This window comes from Lygodium microphyllum, chromosome 1 (genome assembly GCF_053477565.2).
Source record: "Lygodium microphyllum isolate KBCC chromosome 1, Lygodium_microphyllum_v1.1.10, whole genome shotgun sequence".
Classification (NCBI taxonomy): Eukaryota; Viridiplantae; Streptophyta; class Polypodiopsida; order Schizaeales; family Lygodiaceae; genus Lygodium; species Lygodium microphyllum.
In genome coordinates this window covers 168,727,715-168,752,912 of record NC_141135.1, presented here as the reverse complement: position 1 = coordinate 168,752,912, position 25,198 = coordinate 168,727,715, and the positions used below count along the sequence as shown (strand labels likewise).

At 39.3% G+C, this 25,198-nt stretch overlaps 1 protein-coding gene across 1 annotated transcript in view; it reads right to left on the bottom strand.

Annotated features, from left to right (window-relative positions):
• The window catches only part of LOC148041959 (TCP-1/cpn60 chaperonin family protein), a 28,308-nt gene extending 17,689 nt beyond the window's left edge, over nt 1-10,619 (bottom strand). Inside the window, exon 1 of the mRNA XM_087684486.1 lies at nt 10,203-10,619. Coding sequence (XP_087540612.1) covers nt 10,203-10,401 — 199 coding nt within the window. The 5' untranslated portion in view covers nt 10,402-10,619. The remainder of the gene's footprint in view (nt 1-10,202) is intronic.
• Between the last annotated feature and the right edge of the window lie 14,579 nt (nt 10,620-25,198).

The window sequence follows — 25,198 nt, the reverse complement described above, 5'->3', positions numbered from 1 at the left end:
ACTGAATCGGTGTTGTTATATTCGAAGTCATTTGAACCTACTGTTGTTTTTGCTTCTTATGTAGAGCTTTTAGATCAAAGACCTAGGTTTCTCAGAGAGTATCAAGCTCTGATACCATGTAAAAAAATACCCTAACACAAAAACATAAACAGAAACCGTACGACAAAGCACAAACTGATAAAAGAACACAGTTAGGGTTAGAGTAACTTAGTGACAATGAATATAGTGAATAAATAAAGTGATATAACTACTGAATAATACGATACTCAAATAGCAAGCACACTATGCAGTGAATGAATACTCAATCTCGAACTCCTATATCTCAAGGATCATGGCAAGGGTAATGAGCTGGAGAGTGTATCATACTCCAAACGGATCCCGAATCGCAACAAGGTAGCCTCCGAATGTCGAACACCAACAAACACAACAGCGAGAAGCTAGATCTGATGCAAGCAGCAGTGAGGAGAGAGAGAGAGACTAAAAACGCAAGCAACAAGTGAGAGACTAAAAACGTAGGCAAGACAATCTATAAAAGAGAGAAAGACTAAAAACGTAGGCAACATGTGAGAGAAAGACTAAAAACGCAGACACGACAAACAGGAGAGAGAAAGACTAAAAACGTAGACAACAAGTGAGAGAAAGACTAAAAAAGACAGATAGCAGGATTGTGATGACGTGTGACGTGGCAGGCAGTACGACAACAAGTCTGCACAAAAATAGCAGTCGTCTGGCTAGAATCAACTCCAAATTGCGGGAAGAGGGCTAGAAATCAAGCATCAACTGATGGAGACAGCAATGGACAACTTCAGCTAAGATGTCCTTCGCGAACGAGGTGTGGACAGTAAGCTTAAACACTTGAAATCTCCAAAAACGAGATTAAACAAGAGTGGAGGGTTGGCTACCTATTTATAGAAAATTAGGGTTCTAGATCCTCTCCCACTTAACTCTCTTGATCCGCTCCCCATTTTAGGGTTTTGACTAAAATAAGCCTAAAATAAGCATGTTTTGGGACTGTTTAAGTGGCTAAGTGCATTCCTTAGCACAACACCTCTATCTTCATCAACTTCAACCTTCTACTCACTTTGCACTATCCTTGCGAATAGCCAAAAATAAGATTATCACAACTATCAAAGACAATCCAAAGACCTTATCGAGAAAAGTGAGAGGACAATATGCAATCATACCATATAAGAGAGACAATAGGGCTTGCAAGGAGAAACAGTGTGTACAACAAATATTGAGGGAAGAAAACTCAAAAGAAAAGTGAAGAATGATAAAACTCAAAAGAAAAGTGAAGAATGATAAACACCAAATCATACTTAATAAATCATGTAGCAAAACCTCAAAAATGACTACATTGTCCTAGCTGATCAAACAACATTAATTTGTAGGAAACCTACATAGTGAAGGGAGCGAAATGCAATCCTCTAATAGTAGGGTATCAAAGATAAATGTTGAATGATAAAGGCCAACTATAGAGAAAGCGGAACACAATCCTCAAATATTATCAAAGTAAGTAGAAGATGATAACCAACAACCACAAGCTCCGAAATGTGAGAAGAACAAGGCGACCCGCCACAGGGCAAAACACAATAGTAAAGGGCCTCCCAACTACAAAATGCGACATATAGAAGCAGCAAACTACCTATTGGAGCCAAGATGGATGACAAAAAGGGGTTGAGTAGCAAAAACGGTAACTCCAAGAGCAAGGCAGCCTATCTAGACAACAAACGCAAAAGTGGACTGCACCAAAAGATAAAAACGCAAATGTGGATAGCATGGAAGCATGTGGGCAGCAATCCCGAGCAGTGTGGCAAGCTAGGCGATAGCTAGCTAATGGTAGTGAAAACTCCAAGAACAATGGGCAGCAACCAAACAGCTCCAAACAACAACACTCAAACCACTCCTGCAAGTAGCATCCACTAGGCCATCAAACAGATGGAGGAGAGGTCAATCTAATGGAGAGAGAATGACTAAAGAGTGTGGGAGCAAATGAACAACTGTGTAAGAATGTGGGGAATCAATGCCCTATTTATAAGCATGGATAATCTCATATGGCCCCACGAATGTGGGCATCCAACCCTTTTTGGAACTCAAAGTGTGAAACTAGAAGCAATTAAAGAAAAGAAATGCAATTAACGAATGGATTTCTCATCAAACCTAGATAAAGTCATCCAAGGGTGGAAGCACTAAAGCAAGAAGCACATGATGGCACCCAAGAAGAGTCCACAGATTGGGAACATGAGCACAGCCACGCAAGCTACATCATCCATTTCTTAAGCCTTCCCAGTTCCATCCAACTCACATGAAATTAGACTAATAGCAAAAGGATGTTTGATATATGAGTAAAATAATTCCATCTAAACTAGAAACTGAGTAGTTACTTGAAATATTCTACAAAGAGAAAAAGTTGCCCCTAGAAGTCAAACAATAGCTTTCGGTAGAATCCATGATTAAGGATTGACTTTGTTACAAGGCTATAATGAAACAAAAAAAAGAAATCTCATAACATGATGTAACAATTCCGAACGGATAAACCCTTTTAATAAAATAAAGGCAAAAAAAATTTTAATTTCCCCTCTCCTCCAGCCGACGAACGAGCTGGAGGAAGAGGGGGATTAGTAAGTAGGCAAGCTCCTTGCTGGAGCTTGCCAAGTGCATTAACACATGCCCGTCGACACATTAGGAGAGGGAGTATCCCCCTCCCCTCCCCTATTTAAGCAAGGGGGGCTGCTGCCGTGAAGGGAGATCAGGAGGGAGTGAGGGCCACCCCAATACCTTACTGTGCAGTCGACGTGAGAGAGAGAGGGACGGCTGAACACTGCAGGGAAGGACTGCGCCTGAGTCGCCGAACTGCCATCGTCAAGGAGGCTACCGCTCTGCTGATGCCACGTCGCCGGTGCCCAGGGAGGATCGCCTTCGTTTCGCCATCAACTAACGGCCGTAATACCCCCCCCCCCAATCAAGCTTCTCGAAGCTTAGAAGCTTCCAAGGGGGGGGGAGGGGCGCTTCTTAGCCCCCTTTCCCCTGGCTTTAAAGCCTCACCCCCCCCCCCCCCCCCGGTGTTTAACCCTTAAGCCCCCTTTTTCCTTGACTTTGGAGTCACCTCCCCACCCCGGTTTTAACCCCCTATAAGCCCCCTTTCCCATGGCATTTTGAAAACCCCCCCTCGTGTATTTAATTTTCCTTTAGCCCCCTTTCTTTTGGCTTCGGAATCATCCCCCCCTCCCCCAATGTCCGTGTTTTAACCCTTAAGCCCTTGCCTTTGGGCATTGAAACCCCCCTCGTATTTCAAGTTCATAAGCCCCCTTCCTATGGGTTTTAGGTTTACCCCCTCCTCCCTCCGAGTTCGTCTTTAAAGGCCCTTAGGCCTTTTCCCTCATTTCGAATGGTATGGCCTTTAAAGGCTACTTTTTCCCCTTGGAAGTTCCTCCCTTAGGATTCTATAAGGCCATTTTCCCCAAGAAAAATTGTCCTTAGCCTTTCCTTTCCCTATGCAAAATACCCTTGGGGCTTTGTTTTTTTCCCCACTCGTAAAAGGAAAGAGAGTGTTGAGGGTCATTTAACACCTCCCTTTCCCACTCAAAACCCTCGTAAGGGATTCCACACCTCTTATTCCCCGTTCATGCAAGTCTTCTTTACAAAGGCTATCAAGCCGTCCCCATGGCTTAATGGGTCTTAGTCGTGAAAGATTCTGAAACACTCCTTTCGAATTCCCGACTCCAAGGAGAAAGCCTTCTAAAATCTGTTTTCGACGGTGCAAGTTATTGCAAAAGAGAGCCACAGTGGAATATCAAAGAGGAGTTGTAAAGCTGCTTCCACGGCGGAAATGCCACCTAAGAAAGTCCAAGGCGCAGCCACGGGAGGGTCGTCTCCTGGCATCCACGTGGACATCTCACCCCAAGCCCAGGTTTTCCTTCCTAATTTTGATTTGATATTGTTGAAATTCATTCATGAAAGGTTAAATTGTTGGATATAGGATATATTTTTGTCCTAGATGCTCAAGACGAAAGAACTTAGTCGTTAATACTTTCAATGAAACATGCAAATTAAAGAAAGCATAAATGCATTTCTAGCAAATAGCTTTATGCATTGAAATGATTTATAAACTAGATTATTGTCCATTAAAATAGTATACTTCGTTTAAGCCTAGAAGTATAAACTGCATATCGCACTATTAACCCATATCCTCTTCGCAATGAATCATCATGGAAAGTGCAAAGCATGAAATGGTTCTTACAATGCATAAATCTAGGAAATTATCGTTTGTCAATTGCATAAATTATCAAGGAAAAGGTTGCTTGTTAGCATGAATTTTATTCGCAAGATTATAGGAAGATTAGTTGGGAATTAATCTAACCTATGCCTGACCAAAATCGATAATTTGGGGTTGAAAAATCAATTTACGCATAGACAACAAGTCATGTAGAAATGATCCCATAATTATTCTCTAGAGTTAAACAAATTGGTATAAACCTAAAACACCTAAACCGCAAAATACTCGTTTGGAATGAGTTAAATTCCAAGAAACGCCTATACCTTAAATACTTGCCCACATTCACTGAATGTAGGGACAGTGAATTGTAGTCGTAAAATGAACTAGGGTTTGTCCCTGAGAATCTTACAAAGATGAAACTTGGAAACCCTAGGTCTAACGACGTCAGCTTAAAGAACCTGAAACAGATTGTTTCGTGACTCCATAGTCTCATAGTTCGATGCAACACTTGCGTAACAAGTGCGGAGTCATATGATCTTGTGATGGAATGGCCAAGTTCTCGCAATGAAGTTGGCATGTCCTTACGCAAGTTATCTTGCAAGAGGATGAATAATCATCCTAATTTAGTGGTCTTTCTTGAGTAAAGAGGATTGATTGGAAACTAAAGACCAGCCGATAAATTGAAGTAACCAATGAACTTAAGGTTTGACCAAGTTGGATTAATAGGGTACGCCCTAACCCAGGATATAGGGGATCTTGCCAAGTTGCAAGTCATCCCGGATCGAGTGCTGGATGCATTCGAAAGGAAGGATTCATTCCTTAGCAGTTTGCCAACAACAAAAACGATCAATGGAAATGTTTGTGCTTGCTACAGATTTTAGAGCACTGTTTGGCTTTATTTGATCAATGAATTAAAAGATAAATGGATATCTATACTTCAGGTTGAAGGCCTGAAGGGAGAGGCAGCTTCAGTTACCCCCGACTGCCTGCCTAACCCTAACCAAGGGGGTTGTTAACCGTGCCGGGCAAGTGGACCGAATCCACCACGAGAGGTCTCTCCGTTGAGCGCTACTTGGAGCAGGAGGATACTTGGGTGCCAAGGGGAGCTCTGGCCGTAAATCCCTCGCCTTCCGAGCCCTGCACAAGAGACTAACGTGACTCGGGATTGGATCTCGAGGCCCGCATACTAGTCTACGGGCGGAAACTTGGAATAGTGATCCCTGTGGATTGCTGAATAGCCTTCAGACGAATTATGCATAAGCCTACGGGCTGGACTCTTTGTATTTCAAGATAAATATGATAACCTATTAATAAGGAACTTGTCTGATATTGCTTTTCGATGTCAAGTGGTAAAAATTACGTGAAAGAACCAGTGCCTAACAGGCTAATTAAAGAAGCTGATTGCTACATATCCAATTAATGTGTTAGGTAATTAAATAACTAAAACAACCCGAGGAAAGTGCAGAGGATGGGCCATAGGTCCGTCCTACGGATGGGTGGTCCCAGTTGGTCAAGAACTTTTCTCAAATCACGATGGATAGCAGGAAGATCGTCAAAGAACACGAACAACAAAAGCATTGACCTAGAGTTATCATTAATCCCGATTTACGTTGTTTTATGGGAACGGAATGGGACTATGCCTTATGGCAGAGAGGTTGAGCTTTGCATCCCTCTCGTTTCCCATTCTCCTTGAACCAAGTGCAATGTGAATCCGCTTCGGACCTAGCGTTTCTGCGTAAGGTAATTCGCTTGGGTCCGACACTAGTTGCTGTTAGGAAATGATCAATAAAGAAAACCCTAATTCAGGTCGATCCGAAGTAGGAACGGTCGGAATACTTCCGCTACGTGGCAGACGCGGAAAGCCCTAGATCGCAAACCCCGTAACATTCCATGGGAGTGCCGGGCGGAGCTTTCTAGACATCCTTTCTGATGGACTGCTAAGACGTGTCCTGAAGATACAAGTGGATACGTTACACATAAAAAGTGAACTTAGGTGTTATGAGGTGGAGGCTAGTAGACTAAAGTATTCAAACTCTTATCCTAATAATGACTACTAAGGGCCAAGAGAAATCACATTAAAAAGAGCTTGAAAATTGATTATGAGATAAAAATTGTTAGATGGTTTTATTTTGAAATAGTTGGACCCTCTAAGTTATAGGTGTCTCAAATATCAAAGATAAATACCTCATAATTCATTAGTCATTCATATTGTCCCTTATCTAGGATGGGTACACTACTTAAGCTCGTCTTTAGAATACGAATATGCACTCAAAACTCTTCACAAGAACTAGTAGAAAAGACAATCGCTAAAAGTGCATTCCTTCATTATGAATAATTATATTAAAGCTTGCCAAGCACATGGTGCAATGACTGGATTGTGATGTTGTGGCCATAGATGACACAAGGACACAGAATTTTGAGATGCTCTAATCTTTTCAATAACATTTAATTAAGACATTAATCAAATGTCCAAGGTTGTTTAGCACATGATGCACGCTTTGGGATGCATGCTCAAAATTAAGAACCTAGGACTTGAATTTCAATAGCTGAAATTGAGAAATTTCAAGGAGACTCAAAGGGCCAACCAACCAATATCAAACTTGTGATTGAATTTATCTTTCAAGGAGCAAGGTGAAGCCAATCCCTAAATAAACCAAGGGGCAAATTGGTTTGGAGATGTGCTAGTTAATTTTGACAGCAAGAAACACTTGGATTAGAAAAGAAGGCCAAAGGATCTCCATTGTACTCCATTCATTTGCAATAAAAGTTAAAAAAATACCACAAGGGATACCAATTTTGAGACCAATAGGCTGTCCAATATCAAGACTGTATAGCAAAGTGTGCATTTCAATTTTGTGAATTTGTTAATTGCTACAACTAATACTTAATCAAGTTATTTACTACTCTATCCAAGGAGAAAGACTAGTTTCAATAGGATAGACTTAAGTGATTTAAGTTGGTAATAGGATTTAGCTAAATACGTTAATTAAGTTTTGAGATTATTGTCATGCCAAAATTGGGCTACAAGATCCAAGAGAGAATATAAGAACTCCTAAAAAAAAAAATAGCAATCATAAATCTTTAATCCAAAACACACACATAAAAAGAAAACTCAAGGATCGTGAATTAAACTTAACACTCAAAAACAAACTAAGTATTCTCAAATTTAAAAACTCTCACACATGGACTTGTAAAGCAAAAATTGGAGACTTGTAAAAAATAGCTCTTATGCATAGATCTAATTATTCAATCCCTAAAAAGTATAACTACTCCTTAGGAGGTAATGAAATCTCTCTTTTATAAGATGTGAAATGGGTTGTTAATTAATACCTCAAGTAGTTGCTTCTTTGTTTGAAATGCAAGTTTCATTGTTGGTTGAGTTAGACTTTGTTACCTTGTTTCCAAAGTAGACAAAACTATATAAGCTACAAAAGTTGTTTAGTATCATTTTACAAAAGGATTGCTTTATTTTTCTTTGGTGTCAATACTTTAATTTAGGTAAAGAAACCCATGTGAAGGAATAATTAAAGAAGTTTTTGTATGTCCTCACAATGTGGTAGGACTTAATTAGATAACTAAACACATATTGGATGTATACATGGGCAATAGGTGAGCATCTCCTCCCACAAAAGTAACTCTGTGGCTAGATGCACTTAATTAGTTGGTCGGCTTCCAAATATCAAGTTAGAGCCAATCGCCTTGACAACCTAGGGTCTATGAAGATCTGTTAGGGTTTGCCCTAAGAAACCATAAAATGTAAAATGCAAAACACAAAACGCAAAAACACAATCACAAACAAAGAAGGAGAACTTTAAAGTAAATAAATCAATGTTGTGAATGATGAAGAGTGTACAAGATGCTCAAAGACAGAGCATTGGAAGTAGTCAAAGAGTAGCATCCATTGGAGGCAAATCTTGAGGCCTGTAACCAATTATTGAAGTTGAGAGAGTGCTGAATGTGAAAGGGTAACAAGCTAGAAACCAAAATGCAACAATCTGGAGACTGAAATTCGGTAAATGCGATTATGTACCGTCCATTAGAGGCTAGAAACCATAGTCACCAAGGACGAGGAATTGGGAAGGAGAACAAGGGACATGAGAAGATGAAGGAAAATAGGAAATGGGGAACAAAGAACCGAGACAAGGATGGGAACCTAAAACTAATATGTTTTCTAGAAATTATTAAAATAATCTATAAAGAAACTAAATAAATACAATAAATTGACTCAAAGACCTTCAAAAAATATCCCATAAAAGTTTAAAGCAGTACATGAGCCATGAAAGTTGAAACATATATGAACAATGAATGTTCGAATTGAAGAGTAAAAGTAATAATTGTCAATGCAATTATTGAGAAATATTATATGACTTAAAGACTAAAGTCCAACAATAAACGTCGAATAATAAGGACTCAAATTAAAGCCTACAAGAAATAGTACAAACCATATAAAAGTGGCATCCCCCCACATCCCATCCCACACGTCCTCCCATATCCCCTTGTCCAGAGATGTGTCCCCTTGTGATGGACCACTGCATCGAAAAGCACCCTTTCTAGGATGCATTGGAGATGGGTCCCGCATTTCAAGACGTGATCTTTGCATTCTGAGCTTGCATCCCTTGTGACTATGCTAAAAACTAACTACCAAATGTTGTAAATAGCAGTGTCGAGACCTACACTGCTCAAAATGCAAGTTAATTAATGTAGATGAAGATGGTGATCAATAAACCAACCACCTAGAACTGTAAACACAAGCTATTTGGGGCAAGAGATGCAAATTGCCAACAGCAATTGGATGCAATTGCCGACAACAGTGAGCAAGTTCCAAGTGAAGGACTATAGTCGATAGAGGGCCGACAACAAACGGAGATGAATTGTGTACTAGAAACAAGGGACCAAGCAGTAGAGAGGGTGAGGATTGATGTGACCTGCAAAGACAAGGATGCTATCTACTTATAGATGCAAAAGCATCCACACAAATTAGGATTTGGCTTATGGGACACATAATCTCTCAAGAAGCACATTTCTTTTAAATGAAATTTTGGTGACATTTGAGTATTGGGGCTATTTAAAAAGAGCTAATCAATTTGTAATGCGTTTTTAGCTAAATACTCCCTTCGAACCCAAAACTGTAAGAAAAGCTCAAGCCCAATTTACCCCATGGCATCCCAACATGCTACAATAAAACACAACATCAAATGTCAAATACTAGGCACTCAACCTCATCACATTATACATGAAAGAAATTATTTACTAATGCACTTAAACTATACCATCACTATCTATACAGCACCTTTTAAAGTGACCGCCATCTCAAGAATTTCTCTACCACCAACCCAACCTTTGAGGCCATAAGATAGGACAGACAGCCCATGCAAAAGCTTGATAGTCAAATATATTACCATAAAGATACACTTAACAAAGCTATCAATGTGTAGTACCTTCAAGATCTATGTTTAATCATCTTTGCCAATCCCAACTAACTGCTATCCTTCTCTCATCAGCCTTACCAGCTATAACCTCGCTTTGGGAGGCTTTGGCAACTAATCCAAGATCAAACTTGTAGACTATAGAGCTTAGGCAATCCGACCACCCGGAAGCCTGCTAGAGAGATAAAGATGGTGCAAATATCTCTCTTTAGAGGCAGATCGCTTACAACCAATTAATAGAGGTGCATTACTTAAAACAAGGCAAAGTGTGTACGTATTATTAAGGAGCAGCTTTAACACGAGTGCCCAGATCCGCCTTGCATAGACAGCTTTGGCCTTGGCCCTGAACAGCCGATAAAATATGGCGGTGAATACCCATAGTGTCATCCTGACAAAGCTTAAGAGCACAACAAGCTAGTTTCTTGCATCTATTACAAATTCCCCATCAAAAATGGACTAGTACAGTCGTACATTTCTAATGCCCCCTCTAAGGCCACAATGTAATCCGGATCATAGTGAACTAATTGCCACGGATGCGTGTCTAAGGGTTAGAGACTCACTGATGGTAACGTCGCCGTCAGCACTCTGCAGCATTTTGTCCATGCCCTTCGGTCCAAGGGAGGTGCGAAGGATCCTGGCCACGGACTTGGCCGCCATGATGTTGGCCTTCTGAGCATCCAAGCCTCGCACTCGCGCTTTCTGCTCCTGCTCCCGGATGATGATGAAAGGACGCCCGAACTCGTCGAAAGCGAGCGCCATCAGATCCTCTCCTCTCCTCTGCCCTCCTTCCAACTGCCACAGATGCAGCTAGGGCTTCTGATGGAGGAACTGTGTATGTAGCTTCAAAGAGGGTGCGCTTTCTCGAAGCGGGAAAATGGCCTAGATGTAGGTTAAAGTTCCATCATGGTACGTGCACCATCGGTCTCTTGGCGTAGCAACGTTGCACATTGGTCATGAAAAGGGGCTAGGCTATGTTTGTGAGCACTTGCTGTTTACAGAAGGGGCATTCAATTCAACATAGCCAAGGTGTCACTTTACAAAACATACTAGCTAACTAAGGGCTGTTACATACTGAGTGATGGACGCCGCCCAAACCAAACCAAGAGTGTGAGCCTGCACTTTTGAAAGTGGGCATACACTTGGGTGCAATAGATTTATACATCAAAGAACACGCCTTGCAAATGAATGGAAAATGATAAAGTTTTTTTTTGATTGGCTTCACATGCAAAAAGTGCACCCTAGTCCACTTTGTAAATTCAACAAGAAGGAAGACTCCCTATTCAAAAGTGGGAGAGGAGTTTACCTGTTTAGTAGGGGTATATAATATGTCATCTCCTCTCTAGTATGTAAAGGGTAGCAGACGTCTAACCCTTGAATAAAAAGTTTGATTGGTTAACAACTTATTAAAAGGGCATCCGTCACTTAAAGTGTGAACAACTTGGTACAAGTCATCTATAAAGTCGTGCACTTTTTAAGCCTGTTGAAAGAATTAGCTTGTCGTGTATAGGTGTACAGAACATGGAAGAACAAAAGGTTTTTCTATATACTTTGTTGCTAGTTGTTGTGGATACAATTCATTTGGAGAAGAGAAATTAGAAAAGAATACCCATGAATAGCCAACAGTAGCAATATATTACCAATTTTAAGCATTGACTCATAGCAATGAGAACTTGGTTGCCTTCCAGCACAACTTGGAGCACGCATACTAGTGCAATAATACAATTGATTTAGTGAGTTATCATTGGTGATGTTATAGCAACACATTTTGTTGCTTGGGCAACCAAGGTAGCTAAGGTGCTTGCATGGTTAGCTAATGGAAGAAAGGCTTATCAAGGGCGAGGCAAAGTGATGTGGAGGTTAAAGAGCATAAATCCAAGTCAAGTCCTTAACAACAAGCTTGCACGTGAGGGATTGCAACACAACTATGGTTGCTAACATGTGAGCATGTAGAGCAAGTGGGAGACAAGGCTATTATGCATTAATTTACTAGCAAGACATAATGGATGTCATCCTCTCTCTCATCAAGTCACTTGGATCACTATAATTGTTAGATCCCAATCAAAGCATTCCTTCCCCACATTAAGTAAGGTGATCATCCTTACATGCAAAGTCATAGTAAAATCAAGCAAATCTTATAGCGTATTGGAGCACTCAATTCCACCCAAATCATTGGTTGAGCTACTACAAAATATTTGAACAAAACTCATGAACTCTAAAAATTGGATACCACGAGAAAGATTGAAGTTGGTCCTCGATCCAAGCAATGTTCTCTAGTTATGTGCAAGATGCAATCCTACAATCCAATTGCTTATAATAGTTATCATTTGCTTGGTTGCAAATATAGTAAAAGGCATGAAAGAACTTACTTGAGCTTGGCTAAATTGATGAGTACTTGCGAGTATGTTTTGCCATTTACATTTAGACCAAAAACTAGTAGATTTTCCTACATATTATCATGTAATAGGGCACACTTCATATGATATCACACTTGGCAATAATGATGCAACTTGTACATGTTCTACAAATATCCCTTTTGTTTTGTGGTTAGGTCATCCTTTCTACCTAAGTATCCCCATTGCTTGGATATCAATCAGGTCAATGCTCTAAGCACATATACACGTACATAATAAGCAAATCCATGGCATGCACTTTTTGTACACACACACACACACATGCGCGTGCACAAAGTTTGCTTTTTGGGCATATATCCTTTCTACGTGCAAGGTGGTTTCTATAATAGTGTCAAGAATGTGAATACAATACCTAGGCAAGGTAGTAATAGAAGTGCTAATTTAATAATGATGAATGAAGGTGCAAATGCAAGTTGGATTGCATCATGGTTTTAGCCCACATTTATTGCTAACCCCAAAAATGAACTAGTACCCTCTACTCCTACTTATAAAACTAAATGTACCTTATTGAATAGAAGACAATAGTATCTCATCATGGTACAGTTGCCCTAATGTTAATATGCATTAGTATATCTTGGATAGTAATTCTTGGACTTGTGTATCAAGCTATAATGGCATCACTCTATGTTCACAAGCTTACTTATATTATAGCTTATAAATTGCTTGATTTGGCCCTAGAAACCTCTCTCTACAGCCACTAATGTACACTTAAAATGACCTCAAGAGCACTCAAGCTACTTAATTGATGTACTGCACCTTTTAATGATGGGTTGGCTAGTGTATATTATAATTGATGGATCCTATTGTGTATTCCACACCCAATTTTTGGCGCTAAAATGTGACGCCAATATTACTTCTCTAAGCATCACTAATCATAATGTTTAATGTGCAGCCTACAACCATAAACCTCTCATTTCTTACCTAAGATATGTTGTACCTAGACAATATTGAAAGGGCCTAGCATCTTTATCTAATGCTGACCAGTTGAATCTCTTCTACAACATCACTATTGAAATGTGGATTCCTACTCTTGCTCTATCCTTTTTTATAAGTGCTCAACTAGTCCTTTCTTCTCTAACTAGTGATATTGAAGAGAGGCTACCTATCCTTGCTTTAAAAATGTGATGGTTTGAGGCAACTGTTGAAGCAATTCATACTCCATCCTTAGGACTGCTTGGCAAACACCACAATAAAATTGTTGCTGCAAACTAGAATGGTGGTTGAGTTTGCAAAGCGTATCACCTGTGCACACTATTCAAGGATTTGGTGTTTAGTTTGATATGGCGAAAGGGATGGCAATCAAGTTGCTTTGTTGACACCTGCACCATGAGAATGCTTGTATTAGTCCTCACTAATCATGGTCATGGCCAATTTTGCAAGTACCAAGAGCAACCTCTCCATATCTTTGCACATATCAGGTTCTTGAATTTGTTGTTACTTGAGTGATTTTGTGATTGTTTGCATATTTCATCAATGACCCTTTCATGTATTCTTGTATCTCTCATCAATATATGGGATGAATCCTTGTATCTTCAAGCTAGTGTTTTACTTTGCAAGGCTATGGCTTCCTTCTTCAAGGTTGCACTCCTATTAGTGCATGTCCAAAAATGACAAATGAAGGCAACCTCCTTCTATGTAGATTCGGAAGGATTGAGGCTACTCAAGGGACAACAAGAAATTAATGTAATGCAAGTAGAAGGGCGTGTACAATTGCCTTCAAGGAGCATAACCACCCTTATTGAATCAAAGCATTGTTGCTACTTAATCTATTTGATAATATTGTTTTGGAGCATGGGGAAATGGAGGATCTATTTGTGCTCTAAAACATGAGCTATAAAACTTAATAAATACGACTTTATAGCTTTTGATAGCTAGAAGAGATTAGAGCTCCCCTCTATGGTCTACAAGATATCTGGTTTGCTTTTGGGGGTATAGATGATGCCCAATTGATGATTAAGCTGAGCATTTTGATAGTCAAAATGATGCTTGGATGTGAGGCTTTAGGTTGAATATGATATATTGAAAACTAGTGATACCTTGTGAGAGTTATTGCAGTAAGAAGAAAGATGTATGATATAGTTGGCAATGGTGGATTGAGCTAGGGTTTTAGATTAAGCTAAGAGGAGGGTTTTAGGGAGGCTGCAATAAGTAGTAGTCTCTATTACCTTAGAAAAGTAGTGGACATGAATTAGGATAAACATATTGGTAAGAAGAGTGAGAGTAATTAGGATCAACATTAATTTTGATAAAAGAGAGTGAGTTTGAGCAAGACAAGGAAGCAAAATAATGCACACGATCTTTTAAAATGATTTGCTTTAAATATGAAAGGGTACATGAAGCTAAGGCATGCAAAAATGCCTCAAGGGGAAAGTCCTATGTCTTATATGCTTATATTTAAAAGTGTGGATACTTCATTGGATCATTCCACCTTCTTTACCTATTTAGTGTTCCATTTAGATTAGGACTCTTATTCATGATGGCATCAACCATTATATAATATGTAACCTTGATGGCCATCATAACGTGCCTATGTAAACGAATGCTAATAGCACGTATTTTTATAGCCCATCACGAAATAATCAAGACTACTATTGTTCAAAACTTGTTTGAATAATTGAATGTCCCCATCATCTTGAGCTACTTGAGTCTACCCCGTAAGGGAAGCTCCACCTCAACCCCCACAAGGATCAACTTGAAACATGAACCTAGTTTAACTGCTATGGTCTCCTATTAGCCATTTAGCGTCAACTTCTAAGGCGACAACATTGCTATTATCCCTAAGACTAAAGCCAACCATTGCCACACTTGGTTCAAAGAGCATGCAAAATGAGGGGGAAGAGATGCACATCAAGCCCTCTATCAGTAGGGTAAATTCTTAGCTCTGGCCCCCTAAAACGATCAACATTCGACTCTTCCTAGATTGCCTATCTAACACTTAAATTGTGATGGAAGCCTCTCAACAAATCAAGACCGCCCTGCCTTCAGCAAGACCCATCAGGGATCTAACCACCCGCTTACCTTTAGGGTTTTCTTTAGTTTGCTAATTAGTCCTAGTATAATTTAATTCGACATATAGCAGTCGGCTTCTTTAATTAATCCTTTTAAAATAATGTTCCTTCGCATAAATTATGTACATACATAAATACAATTTCAAACTGTCCTTGCAAACAATTATAAGTGATATATTTCCTCACATCTTCTCCAAGGCGCAATGACGTGTTGACATTCTATCCCTTACACCAAGACCTATGCCCAAAGTACCTCAATACCTGTGCATGGGCACAATCCACCAATCCGTCCTTTTCTAGCATCAGGTTCTTTCAGGAAGACCATCTAGGGGAATTTATGGCCAAAGCCCCCTCTGGCACCCTTGTTTCCTCTTAGCCTAATGTTTTCCCTATGGAGAGGCCTCTCACATTCGGGGCCAGTCCTAGCATCTGTTTGCAGACAAATCTAGCCCCTTGGTGAAGGGCTTCGTCACTAGTTTTGGGGGAGTAGGGCGTATCCAATAATCTACCCATGTGGGCATAATATCACTTTTCAAAAATCACAAACAAGGCAACTAGCCCATCCTCAATTAAGAAACCACCTCTTTTCTAAGCAACAAGCATATCATAAACATTCCATCAAAACATTTTTCTTTGAATAACCCATAATCAACAACTTGTTTCTTTTAAAGTGCAATCATACAGAGCAATACATAATAAACTCCCTAGTGTCTAGGGTTCAATACTTCTCTATCCTCTTCGTATTTCCCAGAAGTTATAAGCTTTTCTCCTAGATGATATAACATGTTGACATGTAACACCTTAACAATGCAAGAGCAACACATCTATCTTTACTCCTAGTAGCCTTGTTCTTTACGGGATAATCATGACTAGTTTCTAGTGGACTATTTATTTCCATATTCTAAGATGTTATAAGTTGCAACTCCCTCCCAAATATCTAATAATTTAAGGATAGTCAAGGGCAAAAACTACTATTTACCTCATTGTCACAAGTACTAATAATAGCCAACTAGGTACAAAGTAATCAATTAGTTAATCAATTGTTTTATTACTTTAAATTTATCCGATGGCACCTGAGGAGAAGCTGGTGTAGATGGGACTTTGTTCACATATGCAACCTCATCCCGCTCCAGCTCTCCACCATTTTGAAGCCCTCGTTGTCAACATTCCTTGATTCCTCCTTCTCCAAGGACTTGAACTTCGAGCTAGGGTTTGTAGAAGCAAGGAAACACATGCAAGTGAAGTGTGAGTGGGATTTAAGAGATTAGGAAATTTGGTTTAGAGGGGTGGGTTGAGTAATGAGAGTATTGTGGACTCTTCGGAGGATTTGTAGCATAATTCCAAAGCTAGGGAGTATGATAAGCACAAGATGATGATATCAAGGGATAAGTGAATAAAGAAAGAAGGATTATAGAGGCATCACAAGTGAGTACTAGAAGGTGGGGTGAAACTAGACCAATATAAATGATAGTAGGAAAGGTATATAAAAATGCAATTAAATATTGTCGATGTGGATGGTACCTTCTTATATTCTAGGTAGTTAATTGAGGGATTGGTCATTTTCATAGATGTAATTATAAGTCTAAATTCATTCCATTTGCATTCAAGCTCATAGACTTCATCCTCTCTTCCTATACTTTGTATCATCAAATTGCTACTATTGGTGGACTTTAGCTCAAGCATCTCAAGACTCAAGAAAAAGACAAGAAAACCCTAACAATTGAATCACAAACTATTGGAATACATACAACAATGGAGGTTCATCAAGCTCATTACGAAGTGTTCGCAAACTCTACATCAAAGTGATACATTTATTGGTTCTTCAATATACTTCAATTAGTGCCCTAGCAAGTACATTCTCAATGGACAAGTATGTCTCTAGAATATTTGCTAGACAAGACAACACACAATATAAGCGCAATTTTAAGATTTGAATGAAGAGATTCATCAAATGTGTTAGTGATCCTAACTTGGCCACATAAGGATAATAATAACTTTATTTTACTACATCTCTACTTGGGAAATAGTGTTACTGTAGATCTATATTGGACGTAGGACTTGAACTCATTCATAAGGCCTTGATTGACCATCCACTTCGAAGAAAGGGAGAAGAGAAGCAAGGAAATAAAATGACGATGTAGTGACTTCTACATTAGTGCCTATTTTTGGTCAATATTGTTGCATTGTTTCTCTTTAGATTAACTTATGTGACTGCTCATCTCTTCATTCTCATGTTGTTATCATTTTTCCCAATGGAAGGTCCTAGAAGGCTAATTTTAGCCTTCTTTGTTTATGGTCATATCATGAATTCAATGTAATGGATCTTGAGTCCTCATCTAAGGTTTCAACTGCAAAAACATTTAAGGTTATCAAAGGCACAATTGCCTTACAAATGGAAGCTTTCCTCTTCTTATAATCTACATTCAACTGAGAAACACCATATTCAACATTTGACTTTATATTCCCTTGTACTTATTAAGGCATTGAGACACTATATGTTTGAGTTGATTGTAATGCCAATAAGAGAATTCCTCTTGGGGTTGGATCATTACCTTGGTCTCTTCTAATTTCAAGCACCATCATTGGAATGGGTCTATAGTTTATAAGGGTCACATCTTCCTCTTTATTGTATGAGACACAAGGGTTAATAAGCTTCTTCATCCAACGGTTCCTCAAGATAGCGGAGAGAAAAATGACTTGGTGGGTGTGTGATGATTGGGGTTGTTGGCCTTGGGATTTTGGTTGGATTGATGTCGCCCTAGGTGCTACAAGTCTTTAGGTTGTTTGGTACAAATATGGCCAATGTTGTTACTCTTCCATACAAAAATCCTTTCTTCTCTAGGTGCAAATTATTAATATGTGGTTTGGATATGGGAGCCTTCTTGGTGCTCAACAAAAGGCTACAAGATGGCCATACCATCTCTTGTTAATTGCAAAACCTTGTCCTAGGTTCAAAGCATTCTATCGGCAGATGATTTTGACCATTGTGAAGACATTAGATATTGGCTCTACAGAACCTAGATTTCATGCTCTCATTAATCTTCATTAACTCTTATTTAGGGTCTACTACTTCTTGTAAAAAGTTGTTCCACTTTCCTTACCACTATCATTGTGTAGTGTTATGGTGCATGAGATTTGTGTATCTCCTTTGCTCCTCACTTTAATCATGACATTAACTCGGATTGTCTATTCAAACACTCCTATCAAGCTAGTTCTATCCAAACTTGAGTTAAGTCTATCAAGGCCTTGTACAATATCTTATTTGCAATTCCATGGATGAAGATAATTAATGTCCTTTTGGCCAACTTTCGTGAGCTTGACTATCACATTGTCCACATAGCTAGCTTCCAAGAATTTGTAGGTGGACATATGTTCTAGTCTATCAAATTCTATTTTTGTAAAAGCGAGACCTAGACTCACAAACCAAGTCTTTCTTTTCTTGCATAAGCATAGCTTGAAAGCTTGTGCTTTCTTCTCACTCATCTCGAGGTTGTTGACTTCACAGACTAGTCTATAAAATTGTAAGGATCATCATTAGACATGTACCTCTTGAGTTTCTTGGTAGCAATAGGGATTTTGGACTTGTCTTTGGTCTTAGCATCTACTTTTAGGCTTGCTATTAGGTGGAATGTCAAGGGTGTAGTGGCTCACCCATGCGTGTAGAGCTAGACTTCTTATGAGCATTATGAGTCTACCTGCCATATATGCAATGATCACAATAATTAAAATAAGAATAGTCAAGGGGTGAGAGATATTGCAAACGAGTCAAAACTTCCATCCTTTAACATGGCAACAAGTGAAGAAGTAGCTAATATATAGTCACGTTGTCGTGATGCTATGCGGACACAGTGTGACAAAGCATGGAATGCATCATCATCCGACTTTCTTATTGATCAAGAGAGTCAATGTGATCTAAGTCATTAGTACTAATGTGAGTTGCATGGATTATCCAAAAATACTAGATATTTGGATAATTTTAGCCTATTTTTTATATTATTTGTTGTAAAAATCTGAAAAAGTTAGAAAAGCTTCTAGATTAGGATGGCATGCAAAAAGCAAGTTACTTTTTCAGCCAGTTATGAGATTTTTCATAAAAAAGGACAGATTGACAAAATCGTGCGTGTCGCGATCATTGTAAACAGGCTGAAAATTGCAGTTTGAATTGGAAGAGGAAGAAGAAGTGATCTGGGAGATCCATGATTAGGTGTCCTAGGGTTTTACCCCCCTTTCGGAGCCAACGGAGCCATCAGATTTGGGTTCTGAGCAATAGAGAAGGAGCTGTAATTTTGATGCACGTTTTGTTCTATGAAGAAGCTCCAGGAGATCTAATGCCTGGAGATTGCTTTTGAGTAGTGCAAAGATTCCATGTTCTTTCAATACATATTGATTCAGTTTTTCATTGTGCTTTGTCTTTGTCGTGTTTATCTCTTATCTATCCCCGGTGGATTCGACCTTTCGATAAAAACCCTCTGACATTGGTGAACCCGACATGAAAGGTCGTCAGAAGAAGGAAAGACGAGATGAGAGAACCTTCGAACACAATCTCCAATGATGTTTTGCAACAATTGGTGCAAAATATGAATATGCTTATGCAGGTACAACAACAATAACAGGTGATGCAAGCTTCTACTCAAATAGAAAGTGTTGTGATGAATGCTTTGCAAGCAGTTGAGCATGAGGTGAAGTTATTCAATGGTAGGAATGTATCTGCATATGTACATACCTATGCTCAGAAGATGGAATTCTTTGGGGTAGCTCAACCTGCATGGAGCTGGTATTTTGTACGTGTTATTGTACATGAAATGAAAGCACAGATTACTAAATTATACTTGCAGGATGCTGACTAGATAGCTTTCAAGAAGACACTAAGGGAAGAGTTTTATATTGAAGATATCAGTTTGATTATGCGCAAGATTTTTCAAGAGTGGGTTTTACAACCCAATAAGGGTCTTGTGGCTCCAGAATTGTTAAGAGAATTTGAAAGTCGATTTGAGCAATTGGATCTTGCAGAACAACAAGCTCTTGCAAGCTAGAAAATTGAATTGTTTCTATAGGCAGTTGATCCTAAGCTTCAAGAGAAGCTTGATGATTTGCTGGAGGATCAAACTACAGAGATGGGTTTGAAAACAGAGTGGAGACATGTCAAGGAAGCTATTATTGCACTTGCGAAGAAGCATAGAAGAAGAGAAAGACTGCATGTCTCTAGCTTGCCCACTGTTATGGGCAAGACAGTTGATGTATCCAGTAAGCCACCTACTTCTGTGGCTAACCCTATGGATGTACATGCTATTGTTCCCTCTGTTAGGGAAGATGTCTTAGATGAATTGGTTAAAGGCATGCAGGATCTTCAATTGAAGGTTGCAAAATTGGATGAAAAAGGACAAGAGGAAAGGGGACGGGCAGCAGCCTCTAAGCTAGGAAAAAGATGTATGTGGTGTGATAGTTTGCAGTATGAGAGAAAGAATTGTGATGCCTATCAGGAGGCCTTGGCACGACAGCTCATCTTTTGGAAAGATGGCAAGATCCATGCACAAGAAACGGGATTGCCTCTAAGTTTGAATTTTGGAAAGGGAGGCATGGAGAAGTTGTTGGAAGACTTGGCTATCCGAAATGCTTATGCGGCGGTACATGCTTCTACTTTTGGTGTACAGTTGGATATAATACATGGCCAAGTGATGGTTGGTCCAAAGGCTGAAATATGGACACATGCTTTACATGCAGCTAAAAAGAGAAAGGTTACTGATTATGAAATGTCTCATGCAGGGCAAGACATTCATGGCATAACTGGTTAGGAATCACCAATAGATGCATATTCAGTGTATGCATATTTAGCAAAGGTACAAAACACGGATGTACTTGTGAAATAAAAATGAAAAAGAGATGAAGATATTGCAGGGATATCTAAAAGAATGGCAAAAAGAAGTGTGGATCAGGCTAAAGCTGCAAATCAGCCACCTCCCGAGCATGTTATGGAAGAGGTCAATTAGGAGCAAAAACAGGATAACAAAGAAGAGGGGAAAAAGAAGGTCAAGCAGCCAGGATATAAGTTGCAGTGTGACATTGAGACATCCACAAATCTTAAGAAGGTTCTTGAAGAACGGATCTTAAACAGTCAGTGGAATTCACCTTGGGAGAGGTGCTTGGCATTGCCAAGCGAGAATTTCATGATGAGATCATTAACATAATTAAGAGAAAGCATCGGTTTCTTGGTGATACCACTAGTGCATTGCTACAATTTGAAGAGGAAACTGGCTTGTTGGGTATTCGAGCTGAATATGAGCATGAAGTAAGTATTGGATTATCTATGCAGCAGATGCAACAATATGGGGAAGAGACTCTAGAATTTATTCCTCGAAGTCACTACACAATAAATCATTGGGCTAGGGCTACCACTGAAACAGTAGTGAAAATAGGGGAACGTGAAACTCCTTGTGTTGCTTTACTTGACCATGGGTTTGAGATAAATGTCATTGAGTGTGGATTGTATGAAAATGGTGCATGGGCTATAGATATTGATCATGGTTGGTGTATGAGGGCTACAAATAATTATTCGGGAGAGCTTTATGTTGCATGTCCTAATGTAAAAGTGAAAATTGGTGATGTGCAAGAAGAGCAACACTTCTTTGTGCAAGATAATTCCTCATATGCAATGATTTTGGGACAACCCTATATTACAAGAGTGCATATGGAAACAAAGGTACTTGATGATGGTTCTGCTTATGCAAGAGTCAGAAGCAAGAATGGGAGAAAAATAGTCCAATTTCTTACTGTTTGTGTTAATCATCCTAGAAATCAAGATACACTTCGAGAGTCTCCTTTGGCTCCAAATGTAAGGGAATTCAAAGACCTAGATTTTCATTAAGCACTATTGTAATGCGGGGCTATAGTAGTGCTGTTCAGAGGGTGTACTTGCTTCTTGATGAAATGAAGTATGTATTTTCTATTAATTATTCTCAGTTTACAGCAAACAGTTCATGTTGGTTTAAGCCTATGGAAGCTATGTGCAAGGCTGAATGAAGTATGTATTTTAATTTTCTCAGTTTACAGCAAATAGTTCATGTTGGTTTAAGCCTATGGAAGCTATGTGCAAGGCTGAACGCATATCTATAAAACAGGCTACTAAGAAACTGAGAGCATTGGGATTGTTAGCTGAAAATGATGGCATTTTAGGCATCTTTTATGGGATGAATATTAATGACACTATGGCTGAAACTTCAGCAACTATACATGCAGAAAATGAGGTTGAAAACAGATTGTTGTCAATATGTTCTTTGGATATGTATGATGTTATAGCATTGTTTGCTTAGCAAGAAGGATTACAATGGGCTGGAGCACTTATAGAGACAACGTATAAGACAATTGACAAAAAGGTGAAACCAATTGCTTTGCCACTTCCACCAGAGAGTGAGGGTATGTATGAAAAAGTGTCAAGGCAGGCAAGCTTACGGGATCCTAAAGATATAGCTCATCAATTTACATCTAAAACATTAGAGGAATTGAAAGTTGGTGCATAAGGGTTTCTTTTGCATGCTGAGAGAGACTGTTTTATGCGGATGTTGGTTAGGCATGGAAAGGCATTTGCATTTCAGCCAAGTGAAATAGGTTGTGTGGATCCAAATGATGTCTCTCCTATGGTCATATTTATTGTGCCACATGTACCATGGAACTTGAGGCCTATTCTAGTGCCAAAAGCTTACTTGCCAAAGCTGATGGCTTTGCTAAATGAAAAGATTCACATGAAGATCTTGGAGCCTTCTTTAGCCTCGTACTCAAACCGTTGGTTTACTGTGCCCAAAAAGAATGGGGCTTTGAGATTTATTCAAGACATGCAATCGGTCAATAAAGTGACCATAAGAAATGTGGGTGCAAGTCCTGTGATTGATGAATTTGCAGAGGCTTTTGCAGGTAGAGCGATCTATTCTTTTAGGTGATCTTTACTCGGGTTATGATCAATTTCAACTTGCAATTGAAAGTAGGGATATCACAACCGTGAAGACTCCCTTGGGGTTAGTACGTATGTGTACTCTTCCACAGGGTGCAACAAACTCAATGGCACACATTACAAATGCTATGAATAGGGTACTCAAGGATTTTATACCACAATTGACAATGCCCTTCTTGGATGATGTTCCAATCAAAGGGTGTGTAGTGGATGAAAAGAATGAAGAGATGGATGCCCATGGATGCAGGCACTTTGTTGCATACCATATTGTGGATTGTGAGAGGATTTTGACGCGTCTAGAGGAGGTGCATTTAACTCTTTCTGGACAAAAGTCTATCTTTGGAGTTGAAGAGGTTTTCAGTCTTGGGCATATGTGTGGGCCCTATGGGCGAAGACCATCACCAACAAAAATAGATGGGATTGATAGAATGCAAGATGTATACACGAATGTATCATAGATGGTAGATTCTTGGGAGCATGTGTGTTCTATTTGATATGGATTTCTCACTTTGCACATGTAGCCGATGCTCTATATTAACTTTTGAGAAAAGGTCAGAGATTTCATTGGGAAAGGAAGCATCAGAAAGCAATGAAGAAATTGAAGCAACTCTTAAAATCTGCTCCTACATTGAGAAAAGTTGACCATTCATACGGAAAGCCTATCATTATTACTATTGATACAAGCCCAATCGGGATTGGATGGGCAATTGGACAAGATGATGAGGAAGGGCAAAGATATGCAATTCGCTTTGGTGCTAAAGTATTGATTGAACGATAGAGAAGCACAGGTAAAAAGAGAATTATGGGGAATTGTGACAACCCTTAAATGTGATAAGGAGTATTTTATGGGTACTCATGTAGTCATTGAGACCGATTGTTTGCCGGTATTGGGTATGATTACTAGTTGTGCTACCCCAGACATTGCTATGCTCCAGTGGATTGCATATATCAAATCTTTGAACCCTAAATTTCAACATATTGCAGGAAGAGATAACCCAATGGCAGACATGTTATCTCGGGCACGCTATGAGAATGAAGATGGGATGATGGATGAGGAGGAGGAAGATGACTTTCTTGCGACTGAAAATGATGTTACAAGAGTGAATTTAGCAATGCAAGGTGTTGCTACATCATTAACAAAATCTTGGACAACAAAGAGAATAGACTTTAGATGTTTTGTATCTTGTGTAGAAGTGTTTCTTGAAGACAAATATGCAGGAGAATGGCTGAGAATTGGTCAATACCTCAATACATTAACAAAGAGAGATGAATGGTCAGATGAGGAGTTTAAAAAGATTAAGAGAAAAGCCTATGGGTTTTTCTTAAAAGATGGATACTTATGGAAACATGCTAAAAAGAAACATGGTATGCCATTGCGAGTTTTGGGTGATAGAGCTTCACAAGTAAATGTTATGCAAGAATTTCATGAAAGCTTGTGGGCTGGTCATAGAGGTGTTTGGGGTACTTTTGCAAAGATCAAAGAAAGATATTGGTGGCAGGGTATATATAAGGATGTTGCTCACTTTGTGGAAACATGTACAACATGTCATATGTATTCATCTGTGAGACATCGGGATGGATTGTAGCCCACATATCCATTGTCTCTTCATTTTAAGTGGGTGGTGGATTTGGTCACAATTTCCGCAGGTCTTTGGCAAATGAGGTATCTTGTGCTTGCCCGGAAGACTTGACTAATCAAGTGAAAGGGAGAGCTTTACGTATTAAGACAACAAATGATGTGTGTACTTTTCTTTTAGAAGAGATCTTTTGTAGGTATGGCTGTGTGGGCAAAGTTATAGAAGATAGGGGTGAGTTGGATGCAGATGAAGCTCATGATTTCTTTGCATGGTTGGGGATAAAGCTTGCTTTAACTTCAGCCTATAACCCTGAAGGAAATGGCAAAAGTGAAAGAGGTCATCCACCAATTGTGAAGGCATTGGCAAAAGCATGCGGAGAGAAGGTAAAAGAGTAGCCACAATTACTCCCTTATGCTTTGTGGCCTGATAGAACAACTCATAGTGTTGTTATAGGATATATGCCTGCAGAATTGATATATGGTCAAAAACCTATCATGACGATAGAAGAGATGACAGCCACATGGAGTGTGCTACCTTGGGAAGAGGAGTTGAATCGAGAGCTGTTGGCCTTGTACATTAGATAGTTGGAAAGAAAGTCAAAAGATATAGAGGCAGCAA